Source organism: Lichenostomus cassidix, chromosome 1 (assembly GCF_008360975.1).
Source record: "Lichenostomus cassidix isolate B80296 chromosome 1, HeHo_3.0, whole genome shotgun sequence".
NCBI classification, from domain to species: Eukaryota; Metazoa; Chordata; class Aves; order Passeriformes; family Meliphagidae; genus Lichenostomus; species Lichenostomus cassidix.
The window spans coordinates 912,117-931,752 of record NC_139479.1 but is presented as its reverse complement, the minus strand read 5'-3'; the positions used below and the strand labels follow the sequence as shown (position 1 = coordinate 931,752).

The following is a 19,636-nucleotide window of genomic DNA, read 5'->3' as shown; positions in this document are numbered from 1 at the left end:
CCCTCACCCAGTTTCCCTGGCAACAGCTCTCATGGCAGTGAGCTGGGGCAGCAGCACGTGGAGCCTTTGGAGAAAGATGCTCTGGGCACAAATCCTTGGGGATCCTTGGGGAACCAAGCTCTGCTCAGCACAGGCAGCCTCAGCCACACTCATTCCAGGATTCCATCACCCAAGTGGGGACAAGGAGGTTCCTGTGCCTTGGACTGGGCTGGGCTGGGACAGAGGCAGGAAAATCCTGCCCTGAGGGAAGCCTTGGCAAGCTCTGCTCTTCAGGGGAGAAGAGGATTTGCCTTCTGGAGCACAGGAACCCAAGGAGTGCAAATAGCAGAGAGCTGCTGGGCTCTTCTCAACAACTCACAGCTGTCCACAATTTAAACTGCTTTCTCCCACAAGGACAAACACGTGGCCCTTCTGGTTGTCATTTGTATAAATGGCAAGTATTTTCATGCAGCTGAAAGGAGAAGCAGGGAGAGAGGCCCAGGGTTCTGGTTTTGCTAAATATGGGGGGGAAATCCAACTTACTTCAGTAGTTTTATATTGCACATAATCAGTTCCTTCCAATTCACAAAAATCATGGCAACTTCTTTTTCTGTGACCAGCTCAGATTCCATCAGTGGTTTCTGGAAGATCTAGGGAGTCAGAAAATGAAGCCATTCAGAGTGTCCATGGTCAGTACAGACACAATTCCAGCACATTCCCTGTCCCAGACATCCATCGTGTTCCCTGGGAATGGGTGGGACTGAGGAGAGCCTCAGGCATGAGAGGCTTTAACAGGGAATGCTCTGAATTTGTAGGGTGGTGGTGTTAATTCTGATCTGGATAATCTGTTTGAAACCTGGCAATTTTAGCCAGAGATCTCCTGCAAAAGATCCCAGGATTCCTTTGATAATACAACTGAAAGTGGGTTTTACTTTGGACTCTTTTATGGAACATTTCTCTGAGCATCTCAGGTTTGCATATCTTGAACTCTCCAAAAAATGGCTTTTTTGAAGAGTTCAAGATATGCAAACCTTTTCTCTGTCAAAAGAATTGTCTGCAATTGTATGTACTAATTCCCTTTTTTTTCCTACATCTAAAGCCAATCACAGGACATGATAACCAAACCCCACTGCGAGCGTGGAAAACATGCTTCATCTAAGAACATTTCTTTAAGGTTCAGAACTCATACCTGAGAAAGAAACACTGAGAGTCAGGAGCAAAAAGGGTTTGCTAAAATGATATTGCAAACACCATCATTTTGGTGATGGTGACACAGGGGACCGAGAGGATTTGCATTAACCCACACCTTCACCTGTATCTGTATATCTGTATATCTGTATATCTGTATATCTGTATATCATCTGTATATCTGTATATCTATATCTGTATATCTGTACATCTGTATCTGTATATATATCTGTATCTGTATATCTGTATATCTGTATATCTGTATATCTGTATCTATATCTGTATATCTGTATATGTATATCTGTATATCTGTATATCTGTATATCTGTATATCTGTATATCTGTATCTGTATATATATCTGTATATCTGTATCTATATCTGTATATCTATATCTGTATATATATCTGTATCTGTATATATATCTGTATATCTGTATATCTATATCTGTGTGGCTAGCACAGGTTTTTCCCATGAGAAGTTTTCTTGTGTTTTGTAAATAAAGATAAAGTTTGGATGTTGTTGGAACAGTGTCCCAGAACTTGGACAGTGCAGGCCTGGCCAATCAGGCCTGGGGGAAGGCTTCTGACTGACCAATCTGGGTGACTTTTGAGAACTCTATATATGTGATGAAATCAAAACAATAAAGGTCATTCCTTCTTGCCACTGAGAACTGATGCATTCATTACTCTGCTAGCTGCTCAACAGCGACATATCTGTGTATCTGTATATCTGTATATATATCTGTATCTGTATATATATCTGTATATCTGTATATCTGTATCTGTATATATATCTGTATATCTGTATATCTGTATATCTGTATCTGTATATATATATCTGTATCTGTATATCTGTATATCTATCTGTACAAATACCCACAAATGAGACCTGGATAGAGATCCCTCAGGGCAGGCAGAGCCAGCAGTGCAATGCAGTAACTTTGGGCAGTGGAAAGCTGCTTTAGCTGAGGGAGAAGAGCTCAGGGCTGCAGTGCCTCACCTCTGTCACCAGCTGCAGGTCGTTGACATAGTTCTCCTCGGTGACAATGAGCTCGTGGATGTAGCCCTGCCTCTTCCTCTCCGTGGGGGTCAGCATGTCCAGGAGGTGAAGGTCTGCACACCCTGCAAAACACACAGAGCCTGGGCTTTATTCACAGCTGTTGGCAGATGGATTCACATCTGGAGCAGCCAGAGCAATGTTCAGTGAGCAGGAAGCACCTCCTGCTCCAGGCACTTCTTTATTGTTCAATAACAGCACAATCCCAGCCATCCTTCATCCCTCAGCAACTCTAAACCTTCTATTTAACACATTTTTGGAGTTTATTAAAACAAAGGCCATCTCTAAGTGTGAACTCTTCCCTTGTGGCCAAGTTTGAAAGTGTCCCTCAGCTGCCCATTGCCAACCTCAGCCTGGGCTGTGTCACTGCAGTCCCACAGGGATGGGAATGAAAAGGGACAAAAACTTCATGTGGTGTGAAGAAAATGCAGAGACATCCCAAAAGGAATCAGGGAAGAGCTGCAGTGACCTTAATGCTCCAAGGGGCACTTTGGAATGATTCCTTCAGAGGTGATGGATGCCCTGAATTCCAGGTTCATCTTTTCCTTCTGGTCAAAGAAATCCCTCTCAAGAAGGTGCTGCAGGGCCTGTTGACTTCTTCATATTTCAATTAAAAACCATTCCCAAATATTTGAAGGGCTCAAACCAGGACATGCAAAGGTCCTGGAGATCCCCACATTCCACTGATTTCTAGGCCAAGCCAAAGGGGTGGATTTGGTTCTCCTTTGCATTTAAAAGCACAGGAAAATGTTGTCACAAAGAGCTCATCTTCCATCAGTTTTGTCCTATATTGTTGCAAACCTCCCTTGCATTAATCCCCAGTAGATGGGATTATTTTTATAAAAATTCCACAATCTCAAATTTTGTTTTCTATTCTGAATTAGACAGAACATTTAATTCCATTCTTTCTTCTGTAGGCAATTATTTTTCAGCTGAGCTTATTAAGTTCTTCTGAGATTGGAACACAATGTTTTCCTCCAGTTTTGGTACTTTTCTACATAAAATACAATGCATTTTGAAAAGCAAAGTTGATTTCAAACAGGTGGAAAACATTTAGCTCTAAAAATTATCTATTTCAACTATTTTCACTAACCAAAATTCCCCAGCTGAATTCTTTCCTTCACCCCTCAGCAGATTCAGTATATTCCCCACGGAAACAAACTTTCTTTATGGAAACATCAGGAAACTCAGTTCTTTGCATATAAAATTAATACTTAGGGAGTATTTCCTGCATTTTTAGCTTCCTGAATGTAGCTCAAGGAGCTCAGAAAGGACCAAGTGTTTCACCACCATTTCCATCAAATACCAATAGTTGCTGCTTTAACTGATCTGTGCTCCTGCATGGGGAATGATGGATTGGACTTGAAAATAACCAAAAAAAAACCAAACAAAAAACAAAAAAACCCAAAACCCAAACAAAACAAACCCAGAAAAGGACATATAGACAGCCAAGGTTGTTTCCTCTCTGACTCTGAAGCTGGGAAGGGATCAGCTTGGAAGAAGAGGCACCTTGATAAAGCTCCCTTGATAAACAGGATATCCCAGCCCTTTACAAGGTGCAATTCAAACTGCTTGAAATAAAAAGTAGATTTGGAGAAATATCAACTTTATGCCAATATAGCGAATTTTGGACCCATTTCAAAAGGCAGAAGTTTCATTTCTGTTGAATAAATGCCTGATTTCAGAGCAGTTTCTTTGGCACCAAGAGGGCTAAGAAACAGACCAAGTTCTCCCAATGCTTCATTAGAAGTGAACCAAGTGTTTAATTACTTCTCCCTGGGGAAGTTCCTGTTCAAAGATGCAATGACCTTGGTTTGAAGATGATTTCCAACCAGCAGCTCTTTGGAGGAAGCACTGGCATTTTGAATAAAGAACCATTTTCGTGGCTCACCTGGCAGCCAGCTGGGCTGTGAATGGGCTGCTCTGAACAACAACAAACACTCTGGGGTTTGGATATGAAACATTTGGGAAAAAAGCCCCAATCTGAGCAGAACACTCAGGAGAGACTTTTCTGATAAGGGATTTTCTTTGTAAGGTGGACAAGAGCAGAGATTTTTCTTGTCTGTATTAGGAACACCGAAGAAGAACTGGGTTCCTTTCCAAGTGGAAATGTCTGCCTTGTTTTTCATGAATGCCAAAGAACTTCAGTGAACTGAATTCCACTGATCATGGAATCATGGAATGGTTTGGGTTGGAAGGAATGTTAAAGCCCATCCAGTGCCACCCAGCCATGGCAGGGACACCTTCCACTGTCCCAGGCTGCTCCAACCCCAGTGTCCAACCTGGCCTTGGGCACTGCCAGGGATCCAGGGGCAGCCACAGCTTCTCTGAGAATTCTTTGCTTCTATTCAGTTAAGTCAGGAAAGGATGGGGAAATGACAATAATTAACTTGGTTTGTTCTCAGGAGAGTGAATCCATGAATTCTGCTCCTCTGGCTGGACTTGGAGAACCAACAGACAAATGTAGGAACTACAAATCTGTGCCTTGACCTCCCATCACCACAGTCCCTGCAGGTTAAAGGAGCCCAGAAATGCAAGAGATCATCTCAAATCTCATTGTATGGAGTAAAGATGTTGTTCATCCTCCTTACAAAGTCAGCCCTGAATAGCTGGGTCTCCCAAGATAAACATTAAGCCTAAAAGAACAAAGATGCTGCTTTTTGGGAAATTCTGCTGTGGAACTCACTGACACATGTCCGTGGGCACAGCTGCTGATTCCTTTTCCTCTGGGGAGGTTTTCTGAGCACTGTAAACTCCCAGATTTCCCTATAAGCCTCGTGCTGGCCCAGCCTGTAGTGACAAGGTCACAGAAATCTGTCCTGTTAGAGGGAACCAGGAGTGGGCAAAAATTCTATCAGTTTTCCTCCAAATCCTTAAGGAGAAGGGAACAGCACACCAGGAGAGCTCCCCTTCACTTGGGTAAATTATACACAGAATCCCAGAATCCCTGAGGCTGGCAAAGCCCTCCCAGCCCATGCAGTCCCAGCTGTGCCCAATGGCCACCTTGTCCCCAGCCCAGAGCACTGAGTGCCACAGCCAGGCCTTCCTGGGACACCTGCAGGGATGGGGACTGCAAACCTCCCTGGGCAGCTCCTGCCAAGGCCTGAGCACCCTTTCCATGCAGAAATTCCTGCTGCTGGCCAAGCTGAGCCTCCCCTGGCCCAGCCTGAGGCTGTTCCCTCTCCTGCTGTCCCTGTTCCCTGGAGCACAGCCTGACCCCCCGGCTGTCCCCTCCTGGCAGCAGCTGTGCAGAGCCACAAGGTTCCCCTGAGCCTCCTTTGCTCCAGCCTCAGCTCTTTCCCAGCTCCCTCAGCAGTTTTCCAGACCCTTCCCAGCTCCATTCCCTGCCCTGGACACTCTGCAGCCCCTCCAGGTCTCTCCTACAGGACCAGAACTGGACACAGCCTTGCAGGGACCTCAGCAGTGCTGAGTTATTCAAATCAACATTTCAGCCTCCAACCTCCTGATCCCCTGGTTTCATATTCAACCACCAATTCCCCTTAAATCCTGTAGGATGGACCTTCCACCCATCCCAGGCTTTTGCTGAGCACATTGTCTGGGATCAAACAGATCTCTCCATCTCAAGGACATGCAATGCCCAATCCCATTTCTCAGCAATTTTCAATGATTTCAGCAGGATTGGAATGTCTCAACTAGAGCAGTTCCATTTACTGTTAGAGCAGAGCACTTCCCTCTGAGGTGCACAGAAGGACCTGGAAACAAGGCTGGGAAGTTCCCCTTGCAAAACTTGAAGCATTATTTAGGGGTGGAATCACTGAACACTCTGGAAGTGAACACTCTGGACACTGAACACTCTGGAAGTGTTCAGAGAAGGTGTGGATGTGGCACCTGAGGATGTGATTCACTGGTGGTTCCAACCTCAACAATCCCATAAGAATTCAATAATTCCACCAATCCCTTTCCAGAGGCTGCCTGGGGAGAATAAAATCCTACGTGTGAGGATGTGAATGCACCCAAAACTGTACATCAGCAGAGTTAACCAAGCCCTGGACTGGTTTAGAACACATCAGGAAACTCAATCTCCCCTCTGAATGGTGAGCCAGGAGCTGGCTGAGGCCCTGAGCACTCAGGGCACAGGAGCAGCAGAGTCACCAGCAGCAGCCACAGGTCCAAGGGGAAGGAACTGCACAGCTCCAGTTCACAGGGTCTGACACAAAAATAAAGGTGCTATACAGGCATTTCGCTTGGAACCACAAATGTGGGAACTAAATGCAGCTTTCTAAATGTTCCAAGTTTTTATCAAACATTTCAATATGTTTTTATTTCCATCTGGCAGAGGGGCAGCTCTGATCTCTGCTGCCAGGGAACAGGGACAGCAGGAGAGGGAACAGCCTCAGGCTGGGCCAGGGGAGGCTCAGCTTGGCCAGCAGCAGGAATTTCTGCATGGAAAGGGTGCTCAGGCCTTGGCAGGAGCTGCCCAGGGAGGTTTGCAGTCCCCATCCCTGCAGGTGTCCCACGAAGGCCTGGCTGTGGCACTCAGTGCTCTGGGCTGGGGACAAGGTGGCCATTGGGCACTGCTGGGACTGCATGGGCTGGGAGGGCTTTGCCAGCCTCAGGCATTCTGGGATTCCCTGTGAGTTACAAAGGGACAACTCCAGACTGTCCCTTCAGTGTCACTGCAAAACTGCCCCAGGAGCTTTCAGGACTCTGATTTTGAAAGACTTCAGTCTCATCACTTGGAAGACATGAGTTAGAGAATCTGCACCCTGCAGGGTATTGGAGGAGCTTTATTTTTTGTCTCACTTGATGTAAAGAGAAAGGAAAAAGCAGCACCTGAATCCCCTACAGCTGAAGTATTGGAAATATTTCACTACATATTCAATATGTAGTTCTGGCCTGAAGTTACAGAACCCAAAATGTCCCTAAGGACAAGTTGATTTTTCAACCCAGCAGCTCAGGATGGGAAAAGAGAGCTCCTCTCATTCAAATGTCAGTCAATGCACAAAATATTGACAGAGTGGAGTCAAATCTGGCTCCATCCCCTCAGAGCACTGACAATCACAAGTGGGATATGCTGTTCCTTTCTGTAGTTGTCAGCAAGTGGCCAAGATGGAGAAAAATTGTGTTTTTATGGCAGAAATGAAAAATGTATTACTATTTAAACACTGTCCTAAGAAGAAGGAAAATCTGCGCAATTGTACATATTTTCAGACTCAAGCTTCTGGCATAAAACACATCCCAAATCCAGGTAAACCCATGGCAAACCAAGAAAGAATATTTAATTTATCTATTAAAAAAACTAAAAACCAACTGATTTGTACCATGTAGAAACCCTGGATATGGAAACAGAATCACAGAATATCCTGAGCTGGAAGGGAGCCACCAGGAGTCCAAGGACACCCCAACAATCCCCCCGCGAGCCAAAGGGGCAAAAGGCTGCAGATAACGATGCTCCATCTGAGTCATCCCATGGGAATTCCATGGAAACAGTAATTCCAGTGTCACTGTGAGGGGAAAAAGGTGACAAATCCCTCGGTGCTCTCCTGGCCCGTGGTGACCCAGCAACGAGACAACAAACACGTGTCGGCCTCTTTTGTACGAAGGATTTAATTCTCTATACATGGAACTAATTGGAAAGGCTGTATTACAGTTGTTAAAGCTGCAGGTTTTTATATATTTATATAATTTACATTCATAGTGATGAAATACTGAAGTGCAATTGAGTAAGGAGCTTCACTTGTCCTTTGCACCGCAGGACGGGTCGGGAGCAGGGAGCTGGGCTGGGGATGCTACAGGCTGCCAGCAGGGGTTGAGGAGAGTGAAACACAGAAACCAGGACGTAACTCAGTGGTAAATCATTAGTAGGAGGCTCTGTTGTGCTTGAGCATTGGGAGGAGGGCACTGCCAGCACCAGGCATTTCAGCAAGAGCCAGCGACTAACGCTGCAGAGACAGACAGGGCTTGGCTACAGCACAGCTACAACTCCACTGTAAGCTCCATTTCATATTAATTTGTAGAAATTCCACAGTCTAGTTCTTAAAAAAATGTAAACATTGGAAATTAATTGCAGGGAGATAGTTCTATACATTCTTTCTTGTCAGGGCAATGACTCGTTCAGAGGGTGTTGTTCCACAGAAAGCACAAGTGAGAACTCCAAGTGCGGTGAGAAGCCCGGAGGGAATTCTGCATCCCCCAGGAGGGAAAATTCCATCCATTTCTGACCCGGGAATGCAACAAACCAAGGGACACAACACAAACCAGGCTGTTTGCTAACCGTTTGCAGCTACAAGTCATGTGCAAAATCAAATCAAACATCACTCCAGGTTTGTCTCTGGCACGGAAGGAGGGCATTGCTGCTCTCCACAATGGGTTACACACTCAACAACAACACCTGATACAAACAGTACAGTAACTACAACAAAATACCTGGAATTGGGCACATTTAAACTTCCTTAAACTGATTTTAACTGCTTCTGTTCTTTTGTAATTAAAAAAAAATAAAAGAAAATTAAAATAATAAAAAAAAGAGACATATTGACAACACCGGACAAGTGAACAATAAAAAAGAAAGATACATAAAGTCTCCAATTCATGGACATTTGGAACAATTTTAATAGCACATGCAGCATTCCTTGATAGTGGGTCTTTTTGCACAAACAAAATTGCAATGAAGAAATTTAATTTATATTTTCCTTTAAAAGGCTAAAATATATCTTTAAAAAATAATTTTTGAAACTATCGAAAGCACCTGTGCAAAGGTGGAAAAAATTAGTTTGGTAACTCTGAAAGCCACAAAAGGACCCACTATCCTGTGATTTTTTTTATTTTTTTGTGTATGTGTGTGTGGTTTTTGTTTTGTTGGTTTGCTTTTCTTTTTTTTGAATCAGTTTAATTTTGTCGGAAATTAACTCAACCATTGCGATTCCATGCAACTAAATGTCAAATGAGGTAAAACTGCTGTGCAGTGTGTTCTTGACTCAGAAGGCAGTAGATGATCATGCTGGAAGCCACATGATCAAGGCTGCATCTCCCATCATCCCTCTGGGCACTGCTATGGGATAGTGGGTCTCTTTGAGGACTTTCAAGCCTGAGTGGGGGATGGACAACATATGATTCCTAGAAAAAGGAGGAAAACAACACATAAGCAAAACAAAACAATGAGCAAATTCAAGCTGGGGAAATGAGGCAGGCATGGCAAGGCGTGGAGCAAAATGATCGGGAGGGGAAATGCTACGGGGATGGGAACGAAACCAACCAAACACAACGGGGGACAGAAGGTCTTCAAAGAGACTTTGGGCAGCTGGGACTGTAGGAACCCCAGCAAGGCTGCTGTTCCACCTGAGAGCAGCTCTGAGGGGCTGTAGGAACCCCAGCAAGGCTGCTGTTCCACCTGAGAGCAGCTCTGAGGGGCTGCAGGAACCCCAGCAAGGCTGCTGTTCCACCTGAGAGCAGCTCTGAGGGGAGCTGGAGCTCCAGCAATGCTGTTGTTCTACCTGAGAGCAGCTCTGAGAGGAGCTGGGGTGCCAGGAACCCCAGCAATGCTGCATGTTCCCCCTGAGAGCAGCTCTGAGGGGAGCTGGGGCTGCAGGAAGCCCAGCAATGCTGCATGTGGCACCTGAGAGGAGCAGGAGGAGCACCGCGCGGCGGGACACTCACACTGCTGGCTGGGGTCGGTGTCGGTGGTCAGCTTCACGTAGTTGGACGGGAAGAGCCCCACGTGGCCATTGACCTCCCCCTTCCACCAGTCAGGGTCCTCCCTGTTGAGCACGTTGATGATCTGGCCCTTGTTGAAGGCCAGCTCGTCGTCGTTCTGGGCGCTGTAGTCGTACATGCCGATCACCTGGCACACTGCAAGGGACAAGGGGTCACCTGGGGCTGCAGCACCCCAGCATGGCCATCCACAGGGTCACTGAGCCCAGCCCTGCCCTGCCAGACCCCCCAGCAATCCCAGCCTGGGCATTTAGATTGATAAAAATATATTTATGCTAATAAAAATAATAGCAAGTCCTTAACCAAAGTCTCTGTTTTTTTCCTGGATGCTCTAGCTTTTATTGTTCCTTGTGTCCCTGAGCATTTCTTTCTTTCTTTTTCTTTCTCTTTCTTTCTTTCTTTCCTTCTCTCTCTCTCTCTTTCTCTCTCTCTGTCCCTCTTTAATTCATCTCTTCCTTTCTCTCCTCCCTTTCCCTTTAGCCCAAACTCACTGCCATGTGCTTTTATTCTTGGTCAGCAACTGACCTAGCACTTGTGCAGTCATAAGTAAAAATAAAAATAGATAAGATATTCATAAAAATGATAGCAAGTCTTTAACAAAAGTCTCTGATTTATTTTCTGGATGCTCCAGCTTTTATGGTTCCTTGTGTCCCTGAGCATTTACAATTCTTGGGTGTTCCCTTCCCCTGCTGGGTGGCTGATCACAGCCTGTTCAGAACAGATGCTCCTTTCTGCAGCTGTGCTTGTCTGGCTCTGCTGCACCTCGGGAGCAAGGCGGCTGCTGGCAGCAGAAATCATCATGGCATCGTGGAATATGCTGAGCTGGAAGGAGCCACAGGATCACCCAGTGCCACCCCTGCCATGGCAGGGACACCTTGCACTGTCCCAGGCTGCTCCAACCTGGCCTAGAACCTCCCACCAGAACTGTCAATGGACAGGAAAATCTGGGACACATTTGAACTTCCACTATTGGAAGCTGCATAATCCAAAGGAAAGCCAATAGTGATGTCCTTGTTGTCCCACTGAGGTTTACAGAACACAAAAATATTGGAAAATAGTAAGGGAAAATCAACAGAACTGAACAAAAAGCATCCCAGGCCATCCAGGCTGCCCTTCTGGCACTCCAGGATTGGTTCCAGCAGCTGCTTTTCTGTTTCCTTGCAGTGGAACTCCTCCAATCTCACTGGGGCTCAGAATACAGCTGGTTCTGCTCACTTCTGACAAAGCACTTTCCTGAATTCTCTGAAGCAGCAGGACTGTTTAGTTAAATAAATAATCCCCTCTATTTCTCTGCTGTTTTCTCCTTGCCAAGCCACAGGGCTTCTGGTTTTTCCCACCAGACATCAGACTTCTATTAATGAGCCTTGCTGGCAGCTTCTCTCCAGTGAATTAATCCTAAAATTTGCTTTTACTGTACTGCATCCTTGTACTGAGCCAGTAATTTACTTCAATTTGCCAAACAGCTTCTTTTTTTTTAATTGTGGTTTAATTAAGATTTTGATGTTCTGCAGGAAATGCAAAAAGTGCTAAAATCTTTATTCTGTAAAACTTGGCACATGGGAAAAGTCCCAGATTGTCAAAAATGAAATAATTTCAAAAAGATCTAAAAAAATCTCATGATATTTCCCTGTAGAAGTTTGTGTTGAGTTACCATTTTAACCCCAAATTCACGAGGCTTTAGAGAAGACATTTCCTGGATCTTTGTAACAAACATCAGAGGGGCCAAGTCACCACCAGCTACACAAACCCAGCATCATGGAATGTCTGGAAAACACCTTCCAGCCCAACCCCTTCTGTGATTCCATGGAAATGTTCATGTTCTGCCTCTCTTGTGTCCTTTCCTAATTCTTAAAAAGCAGGAGAAAAGCTCTCTCTCCATGGGGGGTTTGTCCCACATCACCTCAGGACAAGGAGGAGGTTCTGCAGGAGAGGAACCTCAGCTGCCCAACCCTGGGTCATCCTGATCCCCTAAAGCTCCTGTCCCACTGCAGGGATGGGATAAAGGGATAAAGAGATAAGGGGATGGGATGATGGGATGGGATAAAAGGATGGGATGATGGGATGATGGGATGGGATAAAGGGATGGGATGGGATAAAGGGATGGGATAAAAGGATGGGGGATGGTGGAACACAGTCACTGCAGGGATGGAATGGGATAAAGGGATGGGATGGTTTGGGGGAATGGTAAAACATTCCAGCAGCTCTGAAGCACCCAAGCCCTCCCAGCTGAGGAGCAGCACATTCCCAGCCCCCCAGGCACACAGGGAGCTGTCCCAGGGGCACACAGGGCTCACCTGAGGGTGCTGCAGCCTTGGGCAGCTCGGTTGGGGTGCTCTTGCTGGTTCCTGGGCTCAGCAGCTTCACATAGTTGGCAGGGAACCAACCGATCTGGCGCTTCTTGCCGCGAGCCTGCAGAGACAGAGCACTGAGCCAGGAGCCTTGGGCAGGGCAAGGCAGGAGAGCTCAGCTAGTCTACCTTAGAAAAGAACATGAATGCTAGGAGGGAAAAGCCAGCTGGTTTTGTAATATTCATCTACAATTGTTGGATATTGTAATATTTAGGTATAATCTTATTAGTATTTCTAATTAAATGTTCGTTTGTCACGTAAAGAATTGCATTGAAATAGATCCCTGGGTTGGGGCAATTTAAACAGAGATCAGAAATCCAAATTACCTCTTTTCTTTTACATAAAACAGTACCCAAGCTTTTCAATCCCTTGTGTCACCAAGGCACGAAACCTCATCCTGTTACTTCCCCAACTCCAAAGTTCATTGCAAATCAAATCCATAAAAACTCCCTCACTGTAAGAAAGATTCTTCCAAAACCTTGAACACCAACCAGCTTCTAAATCTATATCAACAATTGTTTTAACTGTTTGTTCTTGTTTGTGTTGTCAGAAAAAAGTTGTCATTTGGGGCAGGGAGAATTTTGCCTTTTAAAAACAGATTCATGTTAACTTTGGTGAAAAAAAAGTCATCTAACGGATTAATTGTTCTTTACCTGCTTCCTTCCCAGTCTAAATCTTTACTCAAAAAGAAAGCACTTGATCTGAAGTGTATTTAGAGCTTTTATTTTAAGGTATTTTTGAATATTGCACTAAACCAGCAATGCAATGCTGAAAACATTTGCCTTATTTTCCCTTCCCTTCCCTCTGACCCCCAAGTGTGGAACAGGAGAATAAAAAGAACAGTCAGGGCATTGCTAATGAAGTAAAACCCAATTGTAAAACCACATGTAAGACATCAAAGTATCTAAAGTTACATGTGAGTATTTATACAACCAAAATGTGGTTTTTTTAAAGCCTCACAGCAGCTGCTCAGTGATAACTATGGCAGATCATGGCCAGAGGAGTTTCTTTTCTGTCTTTAAAAACATTTAATGGAGATTCTTTAAAGCTAAAAGTTACCAACAGCATCAAGATTAGTGAGAGTGAAACCCAGAGGAATCATGGAAGAGGATTTCTCCACAAAAGATGAAAAAAATATCACCAGGAAAGACAAAAAGAGCAGATAAATATGTGTTAAAAATAACTGAATTAGTCTGAGCATCTGCACTGCACAAATAAATCTATGGATTTTTTCCTATTTCCTGCTAAAAACCCCAAAGCAAACAGAAGCTCATTCAGTGGGACCAAATTGTCAAGTTTTACTCTTAAAAAATCCCAGACTCAGGGATGGCAGAGTCTGTACCCTTGGAAAGGTGTTTAATTGAGAAGTGCTGGATTGCAGAATCTTCTCCAATTTATTTATCATCAACACATTCAGCATTTTCAACTAGTAAAAAATAACTTTTTTTTTTTAATGGACTTTTACTGCGAGGAAAAAAAAAAAAAAAAGGAACTAACTTGGAGTTCTCCTTCCCACCAACCACCTGGGTTCTTCTTTCTGATGAGAATCAACTGGCCAGGAGCAAGAGTCAGCTGTTCTGGGCCTGTTGCTGTGTAAGAGGCAATAACTTGGGCAATTTCTGTTGAAGCAGAGGAGAAAAAAAAATGTTAATTTTAAAAATAAATGTTAATTTTTTTTTCATTTGGAAAAAACTGAACACATTTTATCCAACATTAATTCTGCTATAACACTGTGTTATTTCTTTCCATGAAATTGTTATGGATTTATGTATTTCCATGAATACATGTGGTAATTGTAGAATAAATGAGAGGTTCAGAGCACTACAGGAATAAATAAATAATAAACCAGAGGTGCAGCAGCTCTATGGTGTGATATTAAAAATGTTTGAAACAGAGAGTAATAATAGTGATTAGAACTACACAGCTCTTAAAATCCAGTGTTTTCCAATAAATCCATCTTTAGGCTGACCTCTCTATGAAGAGCAGACACATCAATGCCAGCATAAAGAGATTGCACTGAGAGGTGCAAATTAAGGCTGGCAGAACATTTTTCACCAAAAATGGATGTTTTCAAAATGCAGCACATGGGATTTATCTGGAAATATTCATTCCATGGAGGTTTTCACAGACCAGGTGCTTTGTCTGCTGCCCTCCCAGCACGATGGGACAGACAGGAACTGGGAGCTCCCAATTCCAGGAAATCACCCACAGCAGATGTTGGAGTTTCCTCTGCTTTACAGTGGAAAAGCAGGGAATAATTGAGTTCCCCACAAAGTCTCACAGGGTTAACCCAGGTTTGGATCCAACTGGAACTGACAGGAGCTGTGGGAATTTTGGTGTCCTCCCAAAATTTGGTTTAGCCCTTTCACCCAACCATGTGAAGGAGAATATTTTTAACACACAAAGTGGTGTTGGGACTGCAAAAACCTTCCCTGTGGGATCCCAGGACAGTAACTCCTCCCTTAAGTAGTCATTCCAAAGGCTGAGGAAACTATAAACCCTGGAAGGTTGGGAACAGAGGGTTTGGTGCAGGGAAGAAGCAAAGAGAGAGGAAGCCTGACACAGAAATGATCAAATGATTTATTGATCATTTTATTTTAAGAAGCTTCAAAATGAAAAGTAGAAGGAAAGGACCACTGGGAAAATTAAAACTTATCAGAGAAGCATTTGAGATATAAATGAGCAGCATAAGGAGGGTGAGGAAGCACAGGGATGAGGAGCAATCCAAGGGCACTGCAAACACCACAGGAATTAACTCCGGCAGAACCTCCCTTGGGATCTGTCAGCAGGGACAGGCAGGTGATGCAAAATCCAGGAGCTGAGTTATAAAGGTGCTCAAATTCATGAAATCATGGAATGGTTTGGGTTGGGAGGGACATTAAATGCCACCCAGTGCCACCCCAGCCATGGCAGGGACACCTTCCACTGTCCCAGGCTGCTCCAAGTCCCAGTGTCCAGCCTGGCCTTGGACACTGCCAGGATCCAGGGGCAGCCACAGCTTCTCTGGGAATTCCATCCCAGGGCCTCCCCACCCTGCCAGGGAACAATTCCTAATTCCCAATATCCCATCTCTCCCTGCCCTCTGGCACTTTGCAGCCATTCCCTGTGTCCTGTCCCTGCAGCCCTTGTCCCAAATCCCTCTCCAGGTTTCTTAGCCGTGAAAGCAGAAGGCAGAAGAAAGAATTTCTAAGTAAAATACAGCAGGTGCTGGCAGGAGAGTGAAAGGTTTAAGCAGAGAAAAACCAGGAGCTGAGCCTGTCCTGGGCAAAGCCAGGGGTTGCTGGGCAGGGAACACAGCTCTGCTGCTCCCTGCATCTGCAGGATTTCCACAGAATCCCAATAATCCCTCTACACTAGAGCCACCGAGAACACAAAATGAACAAACAAATTAATGGTGGGAATTTGTGAAAATCAGGAAAACCTCCCTTGCTAGCACAGCAGTTAAAATACTCAGTACATCACAATAGAAGGGAAAAAAATCTTATACTTTGTATCTCTCCATAACAAGGAATGTCTCATTTTTGTCCACAAAATGTGGTTTACAAAGCTTTGGGTATCAGACATCCTCTTCATAAAGGACTTTACTGGGGACTGTGTGTTGAAGAAGATACAATACAAATACAAATAAAATAAATAAGATACAATACAAATCTCAAGATTAACATTCAGGTCTTGCAGGTTACAGAGAAGCAGAAAGTTAAGAGAAAATTATTCAGAAAATAAAGGTTAAAAGAAAACAACCCAGAAATGGGTTCTGTTCTTCATTCCATGAAGGGCTTTTAAATTTTGGTTTTCTAAGTACTGAATTACTGAGAAGAGACCTGAGAACTCCTTCCACTGCCTAAAGGGGCTCCAGGAGAGCTGGAGAGGGACTTGGGACAAGGGCTGGAGGGACAGGGACAGGGAATGGTTTCCACTGTTCTGCTGAGCAATCCATCAGGAAGTTTACATTCATTTTTGAGCAAGCAGATTTTTATTCTCTAGCTACATGTTATTTAATGATTGACATGCTAGAATGATCAGAGAGGATGAATTCTTTTATTACAGTTGCATTATTTATTAACTGCATTTATTCCAGTTATTTTATAACAGTTTTCATCAGTGCAAACTACTCCAAGGTGACCAAGAGCAAAATTAATTTATTTTCAAGGGAAAGGTTTTCTTGCCATTGAATTAAACACTTAAGAACAGAGAGAAGGTGCTGTCACAATATTTGACTCACCAGGTTTCTTCCCTAAGCTTCCTGTTTTCCCAGCTGCTCCTGGAGCCTTGAAATGGAAAACAAGATGCAAGTTTAGCACTCAGGTTTCTTTCTCCAGCACATGAAAATGATTTACAGTGCTTCATTCAACACATGGGAATCAAAAACTCACAGGAAATTCTGTTCTTACAGAAATCCTTAATATTTTAAATGGCAGTAAATGTCTGGGAATAAACAGCAAGCATGAAGTGGATGATTTGTTAATGCAGAAGTGCAGATTTTTATTCCCTTTTCATGGGCTGCAAATACTAATGTAATTCCAAAGTATACCCCATTTGAATTGTAAATCCATCTATCTACAGAATGGGAATTCTGTCAAAGTGAGCTGAAACAACAACACAAGTTTTCAGCTCTACAGATGGCTGGATTGCAAATATTCCTGAGCAATCCCTGCACCCTGACAGGGTGAGATGAGGGATGAACATCAGCATCCAGGACAAGGGATTGGCAAGGAAAGCCTTTGAAGAGCCACAAGAAATGCAGCAAAACCTGAGACCAATCTAATTCCTGCCCCCTAAATAATTCCTGCAGTTTCCTCCCAGTCCTGACAGTTTTGTGTCCTGCAATAAAGAGGGTTGAGGGGGTAACAGCAACTTCAATCTAAACTGTACTGTGGCCAGAAATGTTGGGGAACCATAAATGTCCTCTTGCCACCTCCACCTCCCTCAACTTCACCTTCCTGACCTTCAGCATCCTCCTTACAACTTGGAGCCAACATCAAACGACCTGAAGGTTTCCAGAGAATCCTAATCCCTCAGTGGAAAAGAACAGTTTCCTCCTCCATGCTCTCCCTACCAACCTGATGCTTTGAAAAGTTGGGGATTCTGGCAGAAACTAAAATGAGGAGTGACTAAAGAACAGTTTAGTGGCTGAGAGAAAAGGGCCATTCAATCCCATGTGTGGGGTTTGAGTGCACCTATCAAATGGATTATTAGATACACCTTCAGCTCATCATGGTGTCTCAGTGCTCGTTTTCTGTCACTGTCAGAGATTATTAGTTACACTCCACAAGAGCAGCAAATCTTCCTCTCCTCCCTGCTTTCCTTGGATTCTCCTCAGTTCTTCACCTTTCTCTACACCACTGTGAGCTTTACCCACAGAGCAGTGACCCAGGAAAGCCACACAGGGAGCAGATGCAAATCCCACTGCAGGTCTGGGGACAAGGAGAAAATGGTCTTGACAGCCCCACTGAGGTGGGTGAAATGGGGAGGAACCACAGGACTGACAGGAATTCCTTCTGCTCTGGAAAGTGTTTCTGGCAGAGGAACACCCTCTGCCCTCCCCAGTCAAGAACAAGTGACTGGAGCTTCAGAAAACCTCCTCCTCCCAAACATCCCTTGCTCAACATCAGTGCTGCTGGATTAGAAGCACATGGAGAATCGAACAGGCTGGGACTTTGTCCTTACAGTTACCCAGGCAACACTGAGAGATGATTTTAAAATAGAAGCTTCAAAACCACCTTGACCAGACTGGGTCTGAATTGTGTTTGAGGATTCTCTGAATCCTCAGTGAAAAAGCAGAAGAGGCACATGGAGAAGTCCTATGGCACTTCGATAAATAACTAAATTCCCAAATAATGCATTTCATTTAGGATGACCCCAATTTCTGGTCCACTCAGTAGGTGGAGAAGTATTCCCTACTCCTTCTACTGAGAGAAAAGACAGCAGTGAGGACAGACCCTGCTCTACCTCCCCTACCCACCTGAGACTCTCACTCAACATCTGAGGGGATTTTGTGCCAAGTGAGGAAATCTATGAACCAGCAGAGCAGAACTTTGTCACTTCAATAAACCCCAGCAAGGACTAACCAATTGTGTTGTACAGCAGGACTCTTCACAACCTGACCTGATCCATTCAGGGATTATTTGCTGAATTTCTGTGCAAAGTTTTATCCCAGAGGTGTTGAAATTGTTGTTTCCAAGCCCCACCATGAGCTCCATCCCCACAGAGGGAATTACCACCAGAGTCCAGAATAAAATGCACCTCTCCCTAAGGAAAACCCTGAGAAAGGACCATGGACTGGTGTCATTGCTGCTTTGAAGAACAAAGACTTTCACACCTTTTTAATAAGCTGAAGCTCAAAGGAGCAGGGAATGGTTTATTTTAGCACCCAGAGGTGAATGAGCACAGCCTGGGACAGAAGAACAAATTTTAAAAATTCTTCTGCTGTAGAAACCATTGAGATTTTGAGCCAATTCTATACACTCTGCTGAAAGATCACCTGTTTTTCTTTTGGCCTGTCAGCAAAACACATGAAATTATTTCTCTTTCCTGAACATTTGCTACCCCCAAGCAGCTGTCCAAGCACAGCAGCACATGAGAGACCAGACAGGCAGGACAGTGAGCCCTTCTGCAAAAAGTAGCTCTGGGCAGAGGCTGGAGAGCAAAACCCCAACAGCACTAACCACAGGTTTTTAATCCTGTCCCAGAGGATGTTGTTGGAATTTCTTGACACTCCAGAAATTTCCCCTAGAAAGGTTTCCTACACCTGCAGATCTCACTGCAGGTTTTATCCTTTGGCTTTTCCAGCAGCAGAAATGGCTTCAAGGAGTGACTCTGCTCAGCCTCTGGGTTGCAGAGTCTTTCACTGAGTTCTTGTGCACAAAGCTTTACCATCCAGATTCCCAAAAATCCACTGATTTTTATTTATTTACCTTTAACCCTCCATTACTCCAGAGATATAAACCAGAATCCTTCTCATCAAGAAATCAGTACTGCACCCAACTGTGGCTCTAAGCTAATTCCTACTAATAGATAAATTATCCTTTCAAACAATAAAAATGAGAAAACATCTCAGTTTAGAATGCTTAAAAAAAATATGTGTTCTATGGAATTATTTCAGGATGAAAAGAGATGAAACAGAACCTCTATTATCCAGTCAAAAACTGTTAAATAAACACAGCAGGTAGCAAAGTTTCGATGCAAAATTTGTTCTCCTTGACTGCAAGAAAACATCAATAGGGAAAAAATATAACAGACTGAAATGTTACTCTCTAGATTTTTGGGGTTTTTTTAATAATGGCAGTAAGACACAGTTCAGTCCTTAAAAACTTACCAGGGGAATAAAATAGTCATGGCTGTTCTGATCAGTGCCTACAAAACTGCCAAGGTGAAAATGTAGGCATTAAATAAA

At 44.1% G+C, this 19,636-nt stretch overlaps 1 protein-coding gene across 9 annotated transcripts in view; it reads right to left on the bottom strand.

Annotated features, from left to right (window-relative positions):
* Positions 1 to 19,636, bottom strand: part of ITSN1 (intersectin 1) — a 100,776-nt gene that overhangs the window by 9,704 nt on the left and 71,436 nt on the right. For all 9 annotated transcript variants that reach the window (XM_085073247.1, XM_085073754.1, XM_085073665.1 and 6 more), the window contains 6 exons: positions 16,466 to 16,511; positions 13,741 to 13,862; positions 12,190 to 12,304; positions 9,842 to 10,033; positions 2,168 to 2,289; positions 523 to 629 (listed from right to left, as the gene is read on the bottom strand). In XM_085073247.1, the coding sequence (XP_084929373.1) occupies positions 523 to 629; positions 2,168 to 2,289; positions 9,842 to 10,033; positions 12,190 to 12,304; positions 13,741 to 13,862; positions 16,466 to 16,511 (704 nt within the window). The remainder of the gene's footprint in view (positions 1 to 522; positions 630 to 2,167; positions 2,290 to 9,841; positions 10,034 to 12,189; positions 12,305 to 13,740; positions 13,863 to 16,465; positions 16,512 to 19,636) is intronic.